This window comes from Pinus tabuliformis, chromosome 4_2 (genome assembly GCF_031772625.1).
Source record: "Pinus tabuliformis cultivar Carrire ecotype Pingquan chromosome 4_2, CPIR1, whole genome shotgun sequence".
NCBI lineage: Eukaryota > Viridiplantae > Streptophyta > Pinopsida > Pinales > Pinaceae > Pinus > Pinus tabuliformis.
This window is the reverse complement of record NC_142304.1, coordinates 506,103,202-506,126,834: the sequence shown is the minus strand read 5'-3', so window position 1 is coordinate 506,126,834 and position 23,633 is coordinate 506,103,202. Positions and strand designations below refer to the sequence as shown.

The 23,633-nt window shown below is 38.3% G+C and overlaps 1 protein-coding gene across 3 annotated transcripts in view; it reads left to right on the top strand.

Moving 5' to 3' along the window:
* Positions 1–23,633, top strand: part of LOC149170219 (4-hydroxy-tetrahydrodipicolinate synthase, chloroplastic-like) — a 69,502-nt gene that overhangs the window by 29,960 nt on the left and 15,909 nt on the right. For all 3 annotated transcript variants that reach the window (XM_089428947.1, XM_089428948.1, XM_089428949.1), the window contains one exon: positions 21,443–21,628. In XM_089428947.1, the coding sequence (XP_089285073.1) occupies positions 21,561–21,628 (68 nt within the window). In that variant the 5' untranslated portion in view covers positions 21,443–21,560. The remainder of the gene's footprint in view (positions 1–21,442; positions 21,629–23,633) is intronic.

Sequence of the window (23,633 nt, the reverse complement as noted above, 5' to 3'; positions counted from 1 at the left end):
GCAACTTTTTTCTGCCTTCAGCTATCGCATATCGAACTTGTTGATGTTATGCTCTAAATGAATCGAGTTGTTGCCCTTTTATAGTGGTTGTGTGAGGTTAAATAACCTTGATGAGGCCAACTTGTCCTTCTTTGAGGTCGACTTGGTGGAGGAGGCCTAGAAGACCTAATTTACATAAAAATAAATTTCTTTCTTGACACAAGAAGCCAAAGAAGGGTCTTTTACATGATGTGAAGGACAAGGACCCTTGACATAAACCCTAGAAGCCTACAATGGAGGCTTTGACCTAAGAACCGTTGACCCAAGCATGAAACACATGGTTTAATAAGTCAATTTATTTTATAATAAAATTTCGTTTTCTTTCTTTGATGGATACATCACATCATGATTCATACAATTATGGAGACCGACTCTAGTGACATTCTTCAACACTCCCTCTTAACTAGGGAAGTATTCATAATTACATATATACAGAGGTACATGGAAGATCTCAAAGTGATATACTCTATGAAGAGTCACAACACACATAGTGCTACAGATTAGATACCTGACCAGGGTACTCTAATTGGGTGGGACTAAGGTCTACTCAAGCTTTAGCCACTCTAGGTAACATCAGGGTTTTAAGCTCTAATACCAACCCAGGGATCTAGGTGTGTATCCATGGTCAGAGCTCGAAGACTAATGCCTCCCTCCCTACTTCGGGATTTAGACACCAACACATAGGCCAACCAGATGTCCTCCCAAGCATCTTGTTGCCACAAGATGCTTCATCTATCCTCATCAACCGAATTAGATATATATCCACCACTCCAAGCATGCTTCAAATGTTTAATCTTTTGCGGAGAGATCCTGCACAATCACAACCCCAATCAGTGGTAATTTTTCAAGTATATATACAAGTAAACACAAACCTTTGGTGTCCTCAATCATTCTGATGCTACTTATATCATCAACAAGTTATCAAAATACAACTTGTCGGAAGCTTTTTTCTTCTTTCATTTCTTCAGTAGCACCAAATACAACTTCAATATTTCTCAAGTCTTTTTCATGAACTTCCATCTGTAGTTCTTTTATTCATTCTTTGGTTTCATTCTTTCTTCAAGGTACTCATTATGATTGTCATAGTATGCCCTCCATCTCAACTGGGGAGATGTACCTTTTCTTCTATCCAAGCTCCCTCTCAACTTAGGGAGAACAACATCATCGAATATACTTCATTATTTCTCATGTCATCAAGGTCATCTTGATCATCATCAATCGTATAGCTTTCTTGACCATGCTCATTATTATCATCATCTTCAATTACAAACATCTTCAACATCTTGAAGATTATGTACATGCAAAACTTTAATAGCAAGTACAACCAAATACAAATAGAAGCATGAAGTTAACCATATCAAAATCATGTCATTATAATGGAAGCATCAAACCATTCAAACTTTAGACATTAAATACCTAGACCTAGCTAGGTTGATAATTAGCAAGGGTCACATTTTTTACATACTAGATTTCAACTTCTTGCTATGGTTTTGTCATAAACCCTAGACTCCATATTTGAGACAGAAAGCCTTAGATGTCAGCAGTAACAATTCAATCATAATATTATACATCTAAGGTTTCAACAATATGCTTTTAGAATTTACATGCCAGACTCTACTAGGGTTTGTTGCAAACCCTAGATTTTATCATGAAGGCTAAATCATATCAATAATCGAAAACAATATCATCATGCTATAGAATATCAATCTTTATTAGGGTTTTGCTATATACCCTAGATAAGATATCATACCTGCATATACATATCTAGGGTTTCATTATAGTGCACTAGCATCTCATATCAATATCCATACGTACTAGGTAAACCCAAGACACAAACATCAATACATCAAAGTTAGATATACAACAAATTTGACAACAATTTTGGTAGCATGGTCCCATTTTCCCGTTCCACATTTTTCACTCCCCTTTGTACATTGCAAGCCATATTTCATTATTTTACTTCTCTGGGTCCACAAGGCAATGACACACCCCTTGCCCTTATCCACATATGTGGGTTGAGCTTGGAAATGTTGCCCGAGAGGTTGATGTAGCTAAAAAAAAGGTTAAAAGCATATTATGGTCACAAACAAGAAACAAAAGAAAATAATATTATAAAATGCAAAAGATAGCCGAGACATTAAATATAGCACGCGAGCAAAAGCCAAACATGAGCTCTATCCCTTATCATGGCCATCACCTTGGTTCCTAGGGCCCCATAAGTGCCCTCACATCATTAAGGAACCCATGCATGTTCCAACCCTTGGTGGGCAATGAAGTGCCCCAACTTAAGGGGGTAATAACTGCTCTATATCATTCACAACATGCTCTCATTTCCTGGAGCCTCGGGCAGTAAAACAAAGAAAAAACCAAGAAAAGACAAAAGGCAAATAAATAGGGGTGGAAAACTAAAGGTTGGGGTAACTCAGATATCCATGATTGCTCCCTCCTACATCTATATACCCAATATATGGACACCCCTCATTATTGCTATCCTTGTACCCATGGCATTTGGCCTTGAGATTCTAGTGTCCCCATCCATTTCATTATCATTCACTTGCCACCTGTTAATTGAAGGATGTACCTGGGACCTGTCTTTCCCCTTAGGGGTTGAGAACTCCTAATATGGTTCTCTATTAACCACTCCTACCTAGGGAGGTAATACTATTACGAGATTAAAGTCCCAAATTTCGAAGAGAAGCCCCATATGAAGTCTCAATGTGCCCTTGATTTACAAGCTTGTTTCACTTAGATGCACCAATGAATTATTGTACCTAATGGTGAGGATGCAACACTAGATATTATATGTGATTGGTAGGTGGTTTCATCATGGGTTGGGCAACTTAACTGCGGCCTAAGTCCACTAGAGGAGCATATGACACCCTACAGGTGAGGTATTGAGAGCCACGAGACTCCTATACCTACAGAGCATCATTACTTCACTCCATGGGCACCTACAACACCATAACAGTTTGCACTTTGCCCCATATTTTTCACGAGATGATGCACTTGTACCAACATGCCCCCAACCGACTTAGCAGTCTACATGTACAAGCATGTTCTTCATGCTTCTAGGGTTTGTTAGGTCATAGGATTTATTGACATGAGTCAAGAGAGTCAACATCATGTTTATAAGACCCTTCCGGGCAAAATATATCTTGTAAAAGAATTTATTGAGTCTAGAAAGTCTTAGAAACCTCCAAAGTACAAGTCGGCCTAGAGGAGGGAATTTGACCCCTTGGAAAGGCTATATAAAGGAGTAGTTCAACCTCATTTGGGACTTACTTTCACTCACAATTTTGATTTATCAAGAAAAGGTTCGATCTAAGGCTAAAGGAGGCAAGGAAGGAGGAGCAAAGGTCTAGAAGGCAAGAAGTCAAGAAAAAACTTGTTTTTGGGCTCTATCTCTCACACGTGCGAAAAACTAGGGTTTCTGCACCTACAAAAGAAGCTAAAAATGCAGGTCTGAATGCCCTCCGTTTGACAACTAAGAAGGACTTCTAGGTTAAAATTAGACTTGAAAGATCATGTATAAATAGAGGAGAGCTCATTTGAGCTACTGATCATCATCACACTTGGATTGGATCTCTTGAGAAGAACTTGCACTTGTTTCTTTGGCTATTAGAGAATCTTTTGGAATGCATTTTGACATTTGGAGCTAATTCACTTTTCTTCTTTGGATCTATTTCTTGGATCTTGGATGGATATATTGTATGTCATCTTGTAAGTGCTCGGTGTTGACGAAATTTCTCTTGAGTTTGTCTAATGTATGGAATTGCTGCTTCTAAAATGTGCTAATTGTGCCATAATTATTGAAAATTAATTTTGGAAAGCTTTCTAGTTGAGTATTTCATATGTTATTCAATGTATGGCATGTAATGAATGTTCCTAGTGGAGGAGATTCTTGAACTCTCCATGGAATTCCATTATCTTTGAAGTGGGTAAATGCTTAAACATGGGACTCAAGGCATCATTTTTAAGCCTTGTCAAATGATTTATCTCACCTTGAACATCCCAAGACTCCATATGCCGAAAGGACAAGGCACTAATCCAAGTCCTGGGTGTCATTGTTGGAAAATGTAATTTGGAAGCTATTTACTCCAATTTTCCTTTAACTTAATACTTGCTTGTGAACTTTATTATTCTTTTTATGTTTATTTACTAGGTCTTCTTCATCAAACTAATATCAAGAGCAAAATAATAAAGATAGTGGACACAGAGGTTAGGCTCTAAGCCAGGGAAAAACACTCCAAGGGGAAAACCTAGAAACTCTTCTCTTATAGAATCTGCTTCAAATGAGATAACAAAGACCAAAACCCTAGACTAAGTCCTCCCCCAAGTACCAAGTTAGCCCTTTACTTTATCATAATGCAATCCTACACCAACCAACTTCTAGCTGCAACTTCGACCCTGCAATTTCGTTCAACAACTTTGTCCTACACCTTTGACCTATAACTTCAACTTGCAAAAACCCTAATCCAACAATGAAACAGTTCTTCAAGGGACCTTCCTTTGAGCAAGACAATATTTTCCAAGGTCAATGAAGTCAAAACAAGATACTCGCTCTTCTAGCAACTCGTTCTTGCAACTTGATCTTCTTGCAATTCAAACCCGCATTTCAGCTTCTTTTGTAGCTGCAGAAATCCTAATTCTTCACACACGTGAGAGATATAGCCCATAAACAAGTTTTTTCTTGACTTCTTGCCTTCTAGACCTTTGCTCCTCCTTCCTTGCATCTTTTAGCCTTAGATCAAACCTTTTCTTGATAGATCAAACTTGTGAGTGAAAGTGAGTCCCAAATGAGGTTGAACTACTCCTTTATATAGCCTTTCCAAGGGGTCGAATTCCCTCCTCTAGGCCGACTTGTACTTTGGAGGTTTCTAGGATTTTCTAGACTCAATAAATTCCAAGTACCAAGTCAACCCTTTACTTTATCATAATGCAATCCTACACCAACCAACTTCTAGTTGCAACTTCGAACCTGCAATTTCATTCAACAACTTTGTCCTGCACCTTTGACCTATAACTTCAACTTGCAAAAACCCTAATCCAACAACGAAACAGTTCTTCAAGGGACCTTCCTTTGAGCAAGACAATATTTTCCAAGGTCAACGAAGTCAAAACAAGATACTCGCTCTTCCAACAACTCGTTCTTGCAACTTGATCTTCTTGCAATTCAAACTTGCATTTTCAGCTTCTTTTGTAGCTGCAGAAATCCTAGTTCTTCACACGCATGAGAGGTATAGAGCAAAAACAAGTTCTTTCTTGACTTCTTGCCTTCTAGACCTTTGCTCCTCCTTCCTTACCTCTTTTAGCCTTAGATCAAACCTTTTCTTGATAGATCAAACTTGTGAGTGAAAGTGAGTCCCAAATGAGGTTGAACTACCCCTTTATATAGCCTTTCCAAGGGGTTGAATTCCCTCCTCTAGGCCGACTTGTACTTTGGAGGTTTCTAGGATTTTCTAGACTCAATAAATTCTTTTATAAGATATATTTTGCTCGGAAGGATTTTATAAACATGATGTTGACTCTCTTGACTCATGACAATAAATCCTATGACCTAACAAACCCTAGAAGCATGAAGAAAATGCTTTTACCTAGAAGACCATCGATAAAGAGCATGAAACCCATCCTTTTAAAATAAGAACTTTTTCTTTTCCTCTTTTGTTTGTTACATATGATACATATTGAAATGAGTACAACAACAATTATGAAGACTGAAACTAGTTACATTTCCAATAGTCATCTCCACTTTTCATCCATAAATTTTCCTCTTAAAATTGGGTCCTTGTAAGGCTAAGGCAAAAATCTAGGGTGTGCAACGAAATTTTAGGGAGGAGACTTTTCGAGAATTCGAGAGCCTAAACATCAAGCTTAGGGTCTAGGCTACCTATGCTCCAAGTTTGGTGGGCATCCACTTAAGTTTCATCCATAAAATCTCTTGCCCTAGGTATTGCTCCAAGAGGGAAACCCCAATTTCTTCTCCCTCAACTTGAGGACTCTCTTGAAGGCTGTATGAGCTTAGTACTTGTTGAAGTATATCATAAGAAGCCTTTTCTCTCGGGCCTTGACCTTGTGAATACCTATTACCATCAGAAAATCTCAAAACCCTAGGTCTTATGGCTTCTTTTCTAGGGATTTTCTTAGAGGCAATTTGCTTCTTTGCAGCCTTGTACAAGCCTCTCTTTCAAATGAGCTCTAGCATCATAATCTTGTACCTTCAACCCTAAAATATCTATTATAGGTGATCATAATCATATCGGGACTCCTCCCATCAAGAAAGTCTGTAATGAGCAGGGGACCTTGGCTGTGGTGACAGTGGTTCATTGTCCCATTGTTAACACTTAGTCTAGTTGTTTGTCCTATAGGCTTTCCCTCTCTAGGGCCTGCTAGATTTTTTGGTAATACTCTTTGTCCAATGTCTAGCCTGCAGAATATGTCAGATTGCCTCTTTAGGTGCTTGCTTGAGAGGAGTAAGTGTTATTATGATTTCTTTCCTAAGTTTGACTTGTGAAATTATTATTAATTAATTTAATTGATTAATGTTGGCTATTGGGCTAAGTTTCCAAGAAGAAATAATTTAATTATTCAAATGACGTAGATCTAATCTCTATCATTGATTTAAGTGGGTTAGGAATTAATCCTAGTCATTTATCACTTTGGAGATTGAGGGTTAGGAGTTAGTTCAAGATGAAATTATAATATATGCCTAAGGGAGAAGTGAAAAGACGCATTGTGATTGAGAGAGTGATTTCTCAAGGAGTGAAAGGCTCAATGAGTAAAGAGAAGAGAAATGTGTGCAACTGGGGTTTTCTGCAAGAGAAATTGGTGGAGGCTGAGTTGTAGGAGAGAGAGGTCGAGACTTGGGAGGTGAAGGCTGAGATTTTTGTGCAGGACAAGACTGTGAGAGGAGGCTGAGTTTCCAGCTAGGTCCGTGTGGAGGAAGTGACAGAGATTTTCCTAGTGCACAGGCCGTACAGGTGGAGGCCGAGATTTGGTAAGGCCGAGTTAGTTTCCAGGTTAGTGGAATCTCTCTAGAGGCCGAAAATCCAGTGGGCCGTTTTCCAGGTTCAAGTGTCTGTATTCTTTCTGTATTTCTCTGTGGGTCAAGGCCATAATTTTCTAGATTGATGGAAAAGGAAGATTTGTTGTGCATAAATGTCTGCTATTCTTGTGGTTGATTTTCCTATTTTTATTTATGCTACAATTTATTTCTGAATGTTAAAAATACCGGTGTATTTATTTTCCAGCAATTTTCAGAATTTTATTTGAGCAAAAATAATTTCTGGGTATAAAATAATTATGGGAGAAAAATAAATCAGAACTGGTATTAAAAGTTAACACCCAATACTTCAGCCTGCTACAAGTATCAAGAACCATGTATGAAAAATTTCAATCTATGAACAGAGAAGGAAATGTATCCATAAACAAAGTCCTAATGATAACACAACATGGAGGATGGGAGTTAGGACGCCAACTTCAAACCTCTGAAAGATATGTTTAGCTATTTCAACAACAAAGGAAACATCAATAAGAGATATACAAACATCCTCACCTACAAGAAATTACTGGTTCCCTCGAGAGTTTGCCATTAAGCTCCAAGGAAGGCAGTTTTCCCAAATCCAACCATCCATAAGAAATGAGGGGGTTGCTCTGAAAGAGAGTCTCTAGATCAACCTCTTACAATAAAAATAACATTCCTAGAAAGAGCTAGAAGTTTACAAGGTTCAATGTGGTTGACTCAACTCCAATAACTCTATGATATCTTCCTCAAACAATGATTAATTAGCTCCCAAAGTGGACTATGCATAAATTATACATAAATGAGACTATAGTAAAGTGTCATAGTCAAAAAAATAAATCCATCCACCATGAAAGCATCTACTCCTTGAAGAGAATGATGTAATGTACCATGAGCAAGGACTAAGAAACATCAGACACTAAAATAATTTGAGGAATTGCATCTGCTCAATAATTTTACTAGTGTGCCCACCCATGCTTAGCTGAAACACAAGTAGGAATGAGAGCCGCTGCCCACATGCAATGTTCCAAAGCGTAGCTGATTGGTGAATTGAAATTTTGAAGTAATCTCCATTAGATATCAGTTCAGCTAGATTGACCATTGTAAACCAGCCAGCTTGGCTCTCCATCACTCGGATAATTCATATGTTATCCTCCTCAACACATACTTTATTTGGGTCACAAGACAGTTGAAGGCAACAATTAACTCTTGGCTGGGAATGGCCGATGAGGTGGTTCTTGGTATGGCATAGTCATATGACCCCCCACCCACTTTTTGTGTAACCCCCTGATTTGTAGTAGGAAGTGACTACATTGTTCAAATGGCTTTGTGGGAATCTTTGTATGCATGCCCACAACCATGCACTCGTTCCATGCTATAAAGATGAGGGCACACAACTATACCTTTAGGTGTTCACAATGTGGTTCCATCAAACACCTCTGTGCCACTTCAAAAGTCCATAGGTGTATGCAATAGACGTGTGAATGAAAGGGTGGCCCATTATATCAATCGTAGCATGCAAGTGACTCCATTTCATGCAATGTATAAATGCGAGTTAATCATTCAAGTTTATGTATGGTATCACTTTCCCATACTACATAGCCCACAATCTTCAAATGTATCCAAGTTGCCAATGGTATAAAAGAAAGTGAATATGGGCCATCCAATAATATATGTGTCCAATGTGCCATCGCATGGAGGGGTATCGCTCCCCTTAAAAAATGATACTTAAATGTATAAAATGGTGGCCATATCTCATGTCCTTTTTTTCACCATGGTATGAGATAATGGAATGTGGTCCAATACAATAATATGATTTTCTTCATAAGCGTGCTCTACCCCACATCTCCTTTATTTTATTAACCCATCAACTTATGATATAAGGTACAAGGGTGGCTACCTTTTGATCCCATGTTCCATAAGTGGCAAAATGTGCCCCACGTGATATATGATGTTCCCATGTCATTAACCAAGGCCCATTAGTAAGTGTGCCCCCATGGTACATTATGACAAGAACCTGGGATAATATGTTGAGTGGCTCCCATTTTAAAATGTACTAGCTCATTATGATATAAGGTTGAGAATAAAAAAGGTTTAATAAAATAATATTAGCACCTTTTTATATGTGTGATTTCTTGCACAAGGATAAGATGAAATATATGGTTGGCCTTATGAAAAGGTCATGGTGTAAAGGGTGAACACACGAAAAGAGGAAGCTCATAGTAATGTTGTTGGCACTCAAAAGATTTAATGAGTGGGTGCAGGGGGTGGACAATTGAGATATAAAATAATAAATTGCATCCACATGTATGTCAATTTGTAATGTTTATAAGGATTAATTGATCCAAGGGACAAAGTAGCCTATTGATCCCATAGGCTATAGTCTTTGATAAAGGGGAAAACCCCAAAATACCCAATGTTTGGACAATATTGGAGCAACTGGGACAAAAAAAGTCCAAAGTTGGGGTTTGATCAACTAATTAAGGATAAAAATCCCCTCATGGGAATCTATAAATACAAGAGGATGGGAATCTATAAATACAAGAGGGTTGGATTTATTTGAATCATCGTTGGATTGGATCATTGGTTTTTGTTATTTCTTTGAGCCTGAGGCTCTAAGGGTTTAAGACCCTATGTTCTCTTGGATTAGTTTTGGTCAGGGGATTCCACCTTACTTAGGCACTCTCCTTTATCTTTTCTATTTGCTTCTTTTTTTCGGCACAGGGTTTCTATGCAAGGAGCAACGAAATATTTTTCTAGACAAAGTTTGTGACAAGGCATCTAAATCACCTTGAGATTGGATGAGTTCTCTAAGGGCAAATTCCTGGACGAGTTTCTCTAAGGGCAAATTTTGGGCAGAATGCACTTAGTCATTCTTACTCCTGGATTACTAAGGACGTCATCTACGTGAGATATCCGCACTCCTTGGAAGTAATACGTATATGCACACTTTAGGTTGTTCTGTTAAAAGCCGAAATCACATTGAAGCTGGATGTACTGTGTCTGAGTTTAAAGTTTGCTGAGGTTCCAATCATCGGAAAACCTTTCCTTGGCCAAGGAAATACCAGCTGAAGCAGGCTGAATATCCCTGAGTTTGGACCAAACACTTGAACAATCTCTGAGGCCGAATATGTTGAATAAATTCAATTTATATTCATCTGAACCATCCTGAGGATTGTAAGAATATCTTCCTAGACCAGACCGAGCCTTCGCCGGGATCAGATTTGGAACAAGCCAAAGTACCTGAAGCTACTGTGAAAATAAAGAGGCAGATTCTGGAGGGTCTTCAAGCAACTTAAGGTTCGGTTACCTCTTAAGCATCTCACTAAAGCAACTCGACATTCATTCATGATCTTCATTGCATATTGGACAACCCTGTAGTAGGATGAGGAGTTTATATTGTAGTCAGAGCTGCCTAAATACGTAGAGTATAGTTAAGTTCAAACAATAACCCAGTTATGAGTTAAAATTAGTTTTGTTGGAGACTATTTGTATTGATGTCTGAATTAGAACTATTCTAGAATTGGATGATTTATGTTGAATTGGATTAGCACTATTGGGGAATGATCTGGAATTGGTTGGTTTATATTGGACAGTTTGACTTGGATTGGTGCTTAGCATATTTGAACTCTAAGCCTTAAGGTTGACTGTGTTGATGAAAGAATAATGCTAAATTTCTGAAAGTTATATTTGCATTGGAACAACCTGTCATGATCTAAGCATAAAGGGATTTTATTAGTTGCTCAAGAAAACCAAACAAAAATTACCCTAGTATACTGTTGAGAAATCTAAGGGGTAGCAGTATAGGTGATTTCTCTAGCCTATGATAACTGCTTGTGAATACTTTTTACTTTTCTTGATTAGGTTCCTCTTTAGCTTGATTATTAATATGTTTTCTACATCAATCAACTATCAAACCATAATGAACAATGAGACAAAAGACACAAGATATAGGCGATCATCGAGGGCCAAAACCTCTCCAATATTGAGAGGAAAACCCACAAAATTCTTTTTCTTATAAAATCTTCAATTTGACGAATTCCAAGACCTAGACCCTTGACCAAAAACCCCTCCAAGATCAAGTCAAACTTTGCTCTTTTCTCTTCAAGTCAAACACAGTCAACTTTGACTAGAAACTGCTGCAACTTCTCCTCCTTGACCTTGATCCTGTAATACTAGACAAATTCTCTTCTTGTAATTTTTGGCTGCTTGTAGCTCCCTGCAATTCTCGCACGTGTGAGGTAGTAAGGGTAGTTTTTGATCCTTCTTTTTCCTTCACCGAGCAAGGTCCTTTCTCTTCAAGATCTCGGTCTTCAATTTAGTCTATATTGACACCAGAATCGGCTTCTATAGCATGACTGTAGTTCGATCTCCTTTCTGCAATGGATGCCCTAGATTCAGCTTGCACATGTGAGATATTTAGCCCAAAAAAAGTCCTTAAAATATGCCTCTTTCTCTTTGCTTGATCTCCTTCTTCCTTCGCCGATTTCAGAGTTCTTGGTCAAGTGCCTTATTGTATATCTTCCTCTCTCAAGTTGGTCGACTAGCCTTCTTTATATAGCCTTCTAGTCCTTGAAAATAAGCCGACTTGTTCCAGCTTCTAGGCTGACTTGACATGTTTGGGAGGCCGACATGTTGCATGCATTTTGATTTGACCTTGGAGGGTTTCTTGATTCAAATAATTTTCTTTTACATAATGTAACTTTTCCAAATGGGTCTTCAATACATGACAATGACTTAATAGACTTTATGACAAACCTAGAAGCACTCAATGGGTGCTTGACCTAAAAATAAATTCTTCTTGAGCATGAAACTTTTGCCTCAAGATCAATAATAATAAATTTAATTTTCTCATTACATCAAATACATAAAATCGTGATTACACGTCATATGAAGACAGAACCTAGTTACATATTTCAACATATGCTACACAATCAAGATATATTCCACAAAGGTTTTGTACCAATGGTAATAGTATTGAATATCCCTAGCACAAACCATCATAAGCCCAAGTCACCAGAAAAGGAGTCCAAGGGCAACCATGATAACCTCTACCAAGGATATACCATAGGGCACCACACTACCAACCAAAGCATCACATGAGACCATAAACTTCAAAGTTTCACACAACCATGAAGTCAGAAAAAACTTGGTACTGCCACATAAGAAACAAGCACAACACCTATGAGGGATGAGACCTTGCTAGCCAAACATGTCCATGGTGTACAACTGAAGATCAAAATGCTGACCTACAAAAACCTATTTGATGTTACCAAGGATCACATGTACAATATGGGTGGTAACAAAACCATCTAAAGGTTTATCCACAATTCGTCTTTGGCCTAATTGTGGATAGTTTTTTGCTAGGAATCTTTGTGGCTCCACTATCTCCACAGAGAATGAATGCTTCTGTCAAGATCTTGCTAGAAGTAGCAAACTTCTGTCTAGCTCGCTTTAAAGAAGTCCTAGTTAAAAGGTTGATAGCATTGCTCTTTAATATGTGGGAATCTGTTGCTAAGGGTCTTCCTATAAGTTTGCAGTTTTGTCGTCTTTTATCCTCTAGAAGCTATTTTGATGGGTTAGATCCAATTGAGCTTTGGTGTGATTGCAAATGAAGGATCAAATTGGGAGGAGGTTATTTTGATGAAATTTTTTTGTCCATTAATTCTTTGAGCATATTTGGATCACTAGATTTTTACCCATAGATATTTTTGGTGAAAGCAACCACCTCCAAAGAATTTTACAACCTAAAGAAGTGTTACAATTTACTAGGTTTTTGAGTCCTCGTCCTCCTTGGGTCATTGGGGTGCAAATTTCCTTACATCGCATTAGATGCCATTTTTCCCCCATTAGGGCCCTCCCTAAAAGAAACTTCTTTAAATGTTGGTAAGTGCTTGAGGACTTTGATTGGCCTAGTTAAGGATGAGAAAGTGAAGATGGGGATGGTGTGGAGAACAAACTTGATTAGGAGTATACGGCCAACAAGGGAGAGATATTTGAATGTTCAACTATGCAACCTTCTCTTGACCCTTGTGAAAAGCAATTCCCATTATAGGTTTCTTCTAACATTCTCATTTAAGGGGATACCTATGTAGAGGGAGGGTGAAGCATAAAAACTGATAGCTTGTAGGCTTGAATGTAAAAAATACACAAGAGCTATTTTGTAATAATAATTTATTATATATAAAAATGTATAAGCGATGAATGTTACAATGAGGACCTGCCTATATACACCTAAGCAGGTGTCCTTTCGTGACTAGGCATGTCTTTTAGACATGCCTTTTCACTTAACTTAATGACTATTTAACATAATCAATATTTAATTATTTAATATTTACATTTATTTTATTTATTTACTTGTTATGAATTATATTCATAACATAGCCTCTTTCTTCAGAAGCTTTGTCCTCAAAGCTTTAACGTTGTGGATTTTCTTCAGTTAGTGTCTGTCGTCTCGATTTATATAATCTGGCAATCTCTCTTGTCCTGTAACTTAACAGTAATATTGTCTTCAAACCAGTTTTTTTTTTTTTTTGCTGTCTTAAAGCTAGGGTTCTTCTATCTCCACATTTATTTTAACGTTTTTTTTAATATGTTTTTTTTTAATAATAATTTTTTTTTAATATATAAATTTTTTTCTCTTGTTTTTTTATAATAATATATATATATATATATATATTATAAACTATATATATAATAAAGTTATAATATATATTTATTATCATATAACTTTATATGTATATTACCTTATAAGTATTACCGCCTTACTACATTAGAGAATCGACAACACCGAATCGACAACAGTCATGATGCTTCGTTGACCATTTGATAGATTCGTGACAGCGATCCGAACAAAGGAGCACGGGCCTGCACTTCGTTGAGTATTGACAGATTCGTGACAGCTATCCGAATAAGGGAGCACGGGCCTGCCTGTTCAATTATTTCGTGGATGTACATCAAGAGATTCATATCAATACTGAAAGCCACCTGCGTTTCTCGAAACTCCCTGCTACATTCTAAGAGTTGGTTGAGGTGAAAGAGGGCTATACGCAAAGCTTCACAAGCGTCCTCCACAACGCTAATGCGATCCTCGCTCTTGAAAATGCCCACGACATAAATCACAATTTGAACAAATCCTTCCACCAGTTTTTTCTGCGTTTGGAGAACCAGTGGGCAACTGACATCAGTCAAGCGCCTGCGAAAGAAGTCATCCTGAATTTGAGCTAAATTTGTGAGATCAGTTGATGAAATGGCCATGGGTTGTGCCTTGGAAAGGTATGCCAGGATGGAATATAGCTCGTCGGGTTCCAGACTTTGCAACATGAACGAGAGGAGGCCAAGGACTATAGGTTGCAATCCTTTGTCCCCCGTATTTAAAAACCTAAGTAAAAATCCTGTAAATTTTGCACAGTGAATCGGAGTGTCAGGCTTCAACTAGTATCGTTCTTGATGTGTAGTCAAGTCAAGGGCATGAAATGTGCGGAGAATTTCTCAGTGAAAGAGGTCTGATTCTTCAGTTTTTCTTCCGCGAGTATAGGAGATTACTATAAGTTTTGATAAATATTTGACTGACTGTTCATCAGACAGGAAGAGTTGGCGATTGTTATCGCACAACTGTAGATTAAGGCGAAGAAATGTCAGTCGCTTCCAGGCATTGGTCCAACTCTCCACGCTCATTTGGCTCAAATTCTCCTCCCCGTCATTATTGGGAAAGTGTTGGTGAACGTCCGTGAGAAGTCCTCCAAGGCCATGCAACGAGAGTCGTTGTGGATAGTCGAGAATGACTTCCCATCCCATGTATTTTGTTGGACACCTAATCCTCTGTGGGTTAGTGTGGAAGCCAAATAGACTAAGGAAGTCCAAGAGACCTTAGGATGTGGAACCCAACGGTCACCCCATGTACTATAAATGTATATCATTTGATAATAAAAAATGTACTCTCATGTTTTATCTTTCATATTCTGTTGTTGCCATGTGTGTGTTTAACATGGTATCAGAGCGAGCGATCTCCTGCCCTGCTTAAGTGTGAGCCACCTGTTTCTGTGGCCTTTGTAAACCAATGCTCTCCTCCTGATTATACCTTTCTGAGCATTTATTAGAATAGAGGTTGTTACCTCTATCAGCTCTGCCATTCCTCTGTTATGAGCAGTCTTGGCCCTCTGCGACTTAAATTCTCTATTTTGAAATCCTATCAGCCATATTTTAGCTGCATTCTCTGCGCACACTAACCCAAATAGAAAATTCTGGCAGCTCTGACGCTTCCACTGGCCTAAACGCATCATTATTCCCCTGCGACTCACTATTATTCCACTGGCCTATTCCTTCTGCTACGCTGCTCCTGTCGCTACTCCACCTGCATACAAAACCTAGCAAACCTAGCAAACCTAGCACCTGGCACCGTTATCGTTCTGCCGTGTTCTGCATTCAAGCTAACATGGGTCAGAGTAATCGTACATGACGCTGTGCTTACCATCTGTTACGAGGCTCAGGCGAGGCTCTCGGATCCTGTTTATGGCTGCGTTTCGACCATATTTGCATTGCAACAACAGGTGAGTCGCAACCCAGCCTTTGCATGGCACGCTCGGTTGTGGTTACTTAGTACATGCATAATTTCAACAGGAAATTTTCCTTCCTGCCATCCATGCAGTAAATCGACCAAGCAATGGTCCTGTCATGAAGCCAAGACAACAATCTTGAATTTGGGATCTATCTCTGGCACTCTCACAATTGATTTCCGTGCATTGAACATCTTTGCCAATTTCATGAAATCCTCCTCCATGACTGCCCATGGCCACTGTGAAGGATCATAGACAAACTCATTCTGGGAGTAGAAGACCTGTTTCTGTCTGCTGACAAAAAACGTCACCGCTAAGGATATTCCCGCCATGAGACGCTATGCATTCAGTCAGTTTCGCCATTATCCCTGTTTGATCAGGACACTGAAAAACATGCACGCCATTGAAGAGGCTGGAAGCTGTGGATTGTATGGCTGTTTCTTCTCCCACAACTTTCCATGAACGATACAAACGAATTAATTGTGGTGGGCTTGTGTTTGACAAGGAGGGGGATCCCATTGCAGATGCAAATGAAGGTATTACCGCGCTGCCTTTGAATCCGCATTGTTTTGAATCTGCATTGTTTTGAACCACAAGCGCTTGCCATTACGCCTCTCCTCCCACACTGCGCTGCTTTGAACGCTACCTTGAACGCTGCCTTCGAATGCCTTGAACGCTGCCTTGAACGCCTCTACTACCAGGTCACTCTTGGGCTCAGCATGGGTATCGACAGGCTTAGCGCACTTCATCAGCCATTCCAACTGAGGGTTCTGACATCTAGGTGCTTTCTGGACCACTGAGGTTTGATAAGAGTGTTTGGGGTTTTACCGCTGCAGAGGACGACCCCAGAACCATTTCTATTATGACTTTTAGGCTTTCTGCTGCTAGCTAGGGTTTTTAAGTTGATACTGAACTCTACTAGTTAATGGACTGAACTCGGTCTTTGTGATAGCTTCTCCGGCTTTCCAAACTATATTTTACTTCCTCTGTAATTTATATTGCTAAGCTATGATTTTCTTTTGATTAACATAAACTGATGGTGTTGCAAGGGGACATATTTCACTTTGACGGCCTCCATGGCATTCGTCATTGTAAGCACTTGTGTTGCAACTCACACAGAAGAATAATGATAATAAATGGCACAGGGAAGGATTTTATAATGGAAGAGTTCTAGTCCATATTCATCCTTGCATTTTGGCAGAGATATATTGGTTTGTGTTCTTAATCTATGGGAATGTATGTGTTGTATGTACATTGAACATTGAATGTGCATTGAAGCTGACTTGTGACAAAAGAGTTCGTGTGAAGAGAATATATGCCTTCTATGTGTTGTATTATATGATTGGATGGCGTGAATATACAGTAGTTCATGCGCTGGTTATAAGGTTCGTGTGTCTCAACTCATACTAAAACAAGCTTCTAGTGGTGCATTTCTAGGCCTTTATTTCTTGTTGAGAAAAATGGCTACAGTTACTGAAATATGAGAGTTCATGAAAACTCTTATACAATCTACTGTTGATGACACATTCCAAATCAGCAAAGGCTCTCTCTCAGAAATTCAAAGATGTCTACAATATGCACAAGAATAGATTGAATTTTTGCAGCTTGAATCTCAACTACAGTAGGAAGAATTACAATAGTAGAGTCATCATTCTGAACCTGTTTCTGTTCAGAAGATTGAAACAGACTTCCATAAACAGCGAGTCAATATTGTTGAAGTTCATTTAGATCCAATGCCCAATAAAGCAGCAGAGTTACATGCAGATATAGAAGTTCAGTTTGCACTTCCCAAGCCCATCATCAGACCTTGGGAACAACTTGTCCACAACAAGCACAGAACTGGTCTTGGATATGACAAGGACTTGTCCTTTCATATTCCAGACTACTCCAAACCAATCCAATTTCAAAGTGCTGGATTTCTTCAGGACGGTTCATCTTCACCTGCTCCTCATGACAGTTCACCTCCAACTGTTCCAGATTCTGCCCCTCTTCCACAGCAACAGCAACAACAACAGATTGTGAAATGCCAACACTGTGACCGAGTTGGCCATTTGAAAGATCATTGTTTTGATCTTCATCCATGCAAGCACTGTCATAAAACCAGTCATCTTCAAATAGATGCTTCAAAAACAAACCTCCCGCAAGAACAAAGGTTCATCTTGGATGGATCGCTTCTTGGCAACGGGCATCAACAACCAAGAAGATATTTCAGTCATATGTCATAACTTGTTCTAGAGTATTGAATAGTCTTGCAGTTGATTTTTCTCCATCATCTCACCTTGTATCTGACAGGGGGGGAAATGATGGTCACCTACAAGCTTCAAAGCCACATCAAGCGAGCCTGAGCCACAACCTGCCACACTAGTTTCAGAGTTGTAGCCAGAGACAAAGATGCCCCTGAGCATGCCTTCAATTGGTAATGCCTCTTCAAATAATTTGGGACACTTCCTCTAGTAGAAGACTTCAGCTTCTTGCTAGTTTTGGAAGAGTTCCAGGAATTGCATTAAGCATTCCAGAGTTGTTGGTCATCCTTAAACCATCACAGGTTGAGACTTCCCTTTTCAGGTTGAAGTTCTCCCTTTTATGTGGGGTGAGACCTCCCTTTCATGGTTGAAGGTTTCCCTCTTCAAAACATCAGGAACACTTCCTCTAGCAGAAGACTTGAGCTTCATGCCAGAATTGGAAGAGTTCCGGGAACTGCACTAAGCATTTCAGTGTCGGTAGTCATCCTCAAACCACCGCCCTTTATACCAACATTTCAGAGAGCACATTCAGCCTAGTGTTGCCATGCATTTTTGCACATTATGTATTACAACTCTTTTCTTGGACTCATACATAACCCTTCGGATTAAGGGGGCAAATGTTGGACACCTAATCCTCTATGGGTTAGTGTGGAAGCCAAATAGATTAAGGAAGTCCAAGAGACCTTGGGATGTGGAACCCAACGGTCACCCCATGCACTATAAATGTATATCATTTGATAATAAAAAATGTCTCTCATGTTTTACCTTTCATATTCTGTTGCTGCCATGTGTGTGTTTAACATATTCATTGCCCATTACATGTTGGAAGTGTTCTCTCATCTCTGCTCTGAGCGCAACATCGGGAGTTATATCAGTGGCAACGAAAGGCTGTCGTGTCTGAGGGATGGTTGCATTCCTTGGATTCTTTTCAATCCACATCTCTGCAGTGTTTCGATTGTAGAGGAACCTGCTGGGAGCTATATTCACGGGATCGTAAACCATGGAGAAACTCACACTGCATAGATATTCATCTTTCTCAATTTCCATGTTCTTTATTTGGAGTTGATCTGCAGAATATATCGTTATGGGCCTACTAATTTGTATGCTTATTGCTCTATGGATTGCTTTCGTAATCTCACTTCTAAATATATCTAAGAAGTCATTCTCTTCCTCCAAGGGTAGACCATCGCTTTTTGAGACTGTGTCCTCAATGGGAGTATCATCTTCAGTGCCTTGTTCTTCCCTCTTAACTTTTGCCATAGCTGCAGCATCTTTGACCTTACCTTCTAAATTTTTGGCTCGAGAATCTTCTGCAACACTCTCATCCAAATCAAGATTAGTTTCATCGTAATCATTATCTTGTTCTAGATCATCCTCATTCACATCAAGATCATCTTTATCTGAATCCTCATCTTGATCTGTATAAGCTTCATTAGATTCATCATCTAGATCATTTTCCTTATTACCGATTTCCTTTCAACCTACTTTAATTTGTGCATAGGATTTTTCCAAATGCTGAAATGCTTCTTGAGTTTTACTAAACTGCTCAACTCATTCAGGATGTGAACGTAATGGCACATTGTGCGGTAAACAACGTTCAAGGACCTGCATGATTATATTGTGTGCCATGGCTCTGGTACCACTGAAGCATAAAAACTGATAGCTTGTAGGCTTGAATGTAAAAAATACACAAGAGGTATTTTGTAATAATAATTTATTATATATAAAAATGTATAAGTGATGAATGTTACAATGAGGACCCGCCTATATATACCTAAGCAGGTGTCCTTTCGTGACTGGGCATGTCTTTTAGACATGCCTTTTCACTTAACTTAATGACTATTTAACATAATCAATACTATTTAATATTTACATTTATTTGATTTATTTACTTGTTATGAATTATATTCATAACAGAGGGGGAGGCTTCCAATGTCAAAACCAGGTCTTGTTATTATGCTTTTGGACAACAAGGCAAGTGTGTAATTGGGTGAAATTTATCTTGGGTATGAGCACCATTTTCTCGAGGAATGAGGGCAAGGAAAGTGGCATTGAGTGCTTGCAATATGTTATTAGACATTGTAAAGTCTTCAACCATGGCCCAAAGCTTAGTCTCAATTACCTCTTAGAATTCATGAAATAAATCTACAGGGAAACCCTCTGGCACTAGAGCTTTCCCAGGTGCCATTTCTCGAACCTCTTGCCCAACTTTTGTAATGGTGATAGGCTGTATGAGGGAGTTGTTTTTCTCATTGGTGACTTATGTTCATAAGTTGGAGGCCTTTCTTCATGAGCATATCTAGGACAACGATGGGTGCTTCCTCCATCATAATTTGATATCCAATCGACTTTTTGTTGATGATGTGGTCCTCCTAGCTTCATCTTCAGAGGGGTTACAAAGAAACTTGTTTGCTTTAGCTCTCTTTTGTGACCTTTGGCAGTTGATGGTCAACCCCGGTAAAACGAAGGCTATGATCTTCAATGGGTAGACTTTGGGGACGAAATTGAGATCATTGACACATACACATAATTTGGGGTGCAATTCTCAGGGCCCCCCTTCATTTTGCCATTGAGCCTCTAGCCTTGGATCAACAAAGGCTATAGAGCCTTAGCCCTTCTTGAGAGACAATGCTTAGACTCCATTTTGAGGACATCTCTCTCTATTATAACTATAATATCTACTTTGGTCTATTGTTGAGGCATGAGTGTTTTTCCTTCCTAAGCAAGCTCTGGTAGACTTTTGAGGCTTGTTTGGCTTTAGTGGGTTTATGGACAAGGGTGTTTGGTTAGTTTGTGGAGAATTTCATAATCAAAGTTGTATCAGGAATTTGGAGGTTAATGACCATATGGAGCACAAGGACAGGAGGTGTAAATTGATTTAGGTAAGGCATTTTTGATGACTTACCAGATTGGCAGATTGCCTATGATAATCTAAATTCTCTATTAAAATGGTCTTGGATATCATAGATGTTCAGAAGGATGGACTTTAGATTTGGCGTTACTGTGAAATTTTCTACTCATTTGTGTAACATTTTCTCAAGATTAATAAAATTTAGGCTTTGGTATATAGCAAAGCAAGTTCCTCAAATTGTTTTATGCGTTTTCTATTTTTTCTGACCCACCTAATTGCAAGGTCAGATTTTGTCACTCTAATGGCCAAACACTGTTTAGTTAATTTTTGAACGAAGAAAATGAAACACTTGTAAAAATTGCTTTAGAACAAGTGGAAAGTAAACAATAGAATTGATAAAAAATTTCTTGTTTTATAAATGGAACAGTTTGACTCTCCAATGAACATGCTTTGATCTGTATTCCCAAAGGAAGGACCCTTTTTCCAAAACTGTTATGCATATTGTAATTATGTGCTTTTGTTTGTTGATTAGTACAACAATTAATTAAAAATATTTCCAAATTTGGATTTGCATTAAAACATGGTTTTTATCTAACTGCTTGTAGGCTTTGATGATTAAGGCTCTAATAATTTCTGTGTTATCTCACCTACATTTCTTTCTCCGTTAGTGATTTCTACCTGGCTTAAATATTCATGTTTTTCTAAATGTTCTGCTGGCTGGACCATTTCATTGCAGATGGCAGTAGAAAATAGAAGAATTTTTGTAATTTTCTAGAGGAGTGTGCTTGACAGCTTGCTGAAGAAAACAGAGCTTGTTCCAACGATCATTTTGAGATAGCCAGTCTTATCCAGCCATGGTGTCTGCCTGTATAAACCTGTGCAAGCTATTCCCTATCGACATACAAGTTGGTCAAGGAAAGAGGTAATCAGTTTAAACCACTTTAGCTTGCATGATAAAGTCATTATTGCTTCCGTGATCACTCTAGGTTTCAGTTCAGGTACTGCTTCTTTTAGTCAACCTTAAAACAAAGTTTTTCTTAAAGTTTCTATATATTAGTTCTCTTGCAAAATGGACGAAACTTATGGCCAACTATTTGACTCTCATGGATAACACTAAATCATAAGTTTAGAGACTGATACATGGACATAATGCACTATTTGACTCTCATGAATAACAATCATAATTTTAGAAACTGATACATGGACATAATATACTACTTGACTCTCATGAATAACAATCATAATTCTAGAAACTGATACATGGACATATGTTAACCGTTTTCCTTGGGATATATTATCTGGAGAATATTTGTGTGTATATTTTCAAAGGAAAAATGCCATTTTATATCTAAATCTGAGAAGGTTATAGTAAATGCAAAAAGGTTCATATGATTTGCAAGCATAAATTGACTAAAACATTAGTCTGTGTGTAACTTGAAGACATGGCTCAGTTTTGTCCATTGTCATCAAGATTATTGCCCTATTGTATAAACAATAATGGGAAAACTTGGCACAATCTTGCTGAGAGTTGTAACTAAACGGTATTGTTAATCCCTAAGAAGCTCCTTGCCCAAAATAACGTTGAGTTCAACATATAAATCAAGTTCATGATTGCCGAGCTATTAGGAGAACTAAAACTTAGAGCCATAATCACCCCCTCCTTCGCAAGCTTTAAGACCTAGAGCTTGGTGAAGAATAATATGATGAAGCAAATTGAACTTGCTTGACATTTTTTCTGAACTTAACCTTTGGAGCATGTTGAGGTTGCTTTGAATCTGATGATGAGGGAATCAGAAGCGGAAGGAAGTTGTAAAACCCTATTTGAGCAATTTAACCAGAGAACCCAATTTATTATTTTACCAATTTATGCCAGATTGAATCTAAAGCCCTAAATTTGTCAATTAACTGGATGGCAGAATTTAATGAGCTTATTTTGACAATTAACTAGACAGTAAATTTGAACTGGAATTTTTAAAATTAAATGCAGAAGAATACTTGGAAATCAGTGTGAAGGCGTTTTTTCCATTTGGTCTATTGTTGCTCCCGCTATTGCTACCAAACCAACCTTTTTTTCCCAGCATATCTGGGATCAACCTATCCGGTTTCCAGATCTAGAAGACTTCAAAATGGAGATCTTCTAGTCCCCATGCCCAAAACCTCAAGAACAATTACTCAAACCTCTATGTTTCTCTCTGTATTTTACAGTCTCTGATCTTCCTAAATTAGAAATCTTTCATGCTCCTTCGTTTAAGGGCCCCCTTCTAAATTCCTCATCTTCTCCTTATATCGCGAAGGTTTCTAAATTCCTTCTCTTCTCCTTATATCGCCAAGGTTTCTTCACCGCCCCAATCTCTCCACTGCCCATGCATACAATCTTCTCGACTCCTCTCCACTACTTGCAACTGCAATATACTTTATGACTTTTAGTTGCCTTGTCTTCCTTGTGTGAAGATATATATATATATATATATTAAGTGACTCATGAATTTATTAAAATAATTGGGTTAATTGATTTGAGGTTGTCGCCTTCGACTTTACTCTAGATATCTCGTTTGAGTTATATTTCCCATTAAAATTTTTGTATTACATTTCCTTTCGATTGTATAATGTGTATATATGGTTTCTGTTTAATTAATATAATATATATATATATTATAATTTCTTTCACTTGCTATTTTTTTTTGTAAGCTTGTTAGGATTACATCTTCATCATGTCCAACTTCTCATCCCGATTTGGGGGATAACACAAGATTTGAAACCAAGACTTCCGGTTCGGTGAGAATTCATTTCCATGGCCATTGCCAAGTGAGCTATCCCAAGCGGGCTTCACTTGCTATTTTATATAATAATTATTATATTCAATTTACTTTTGTACCATATATATTATATTCCCTTTTATTTTGTATAGATATATATTATGGTGGTGG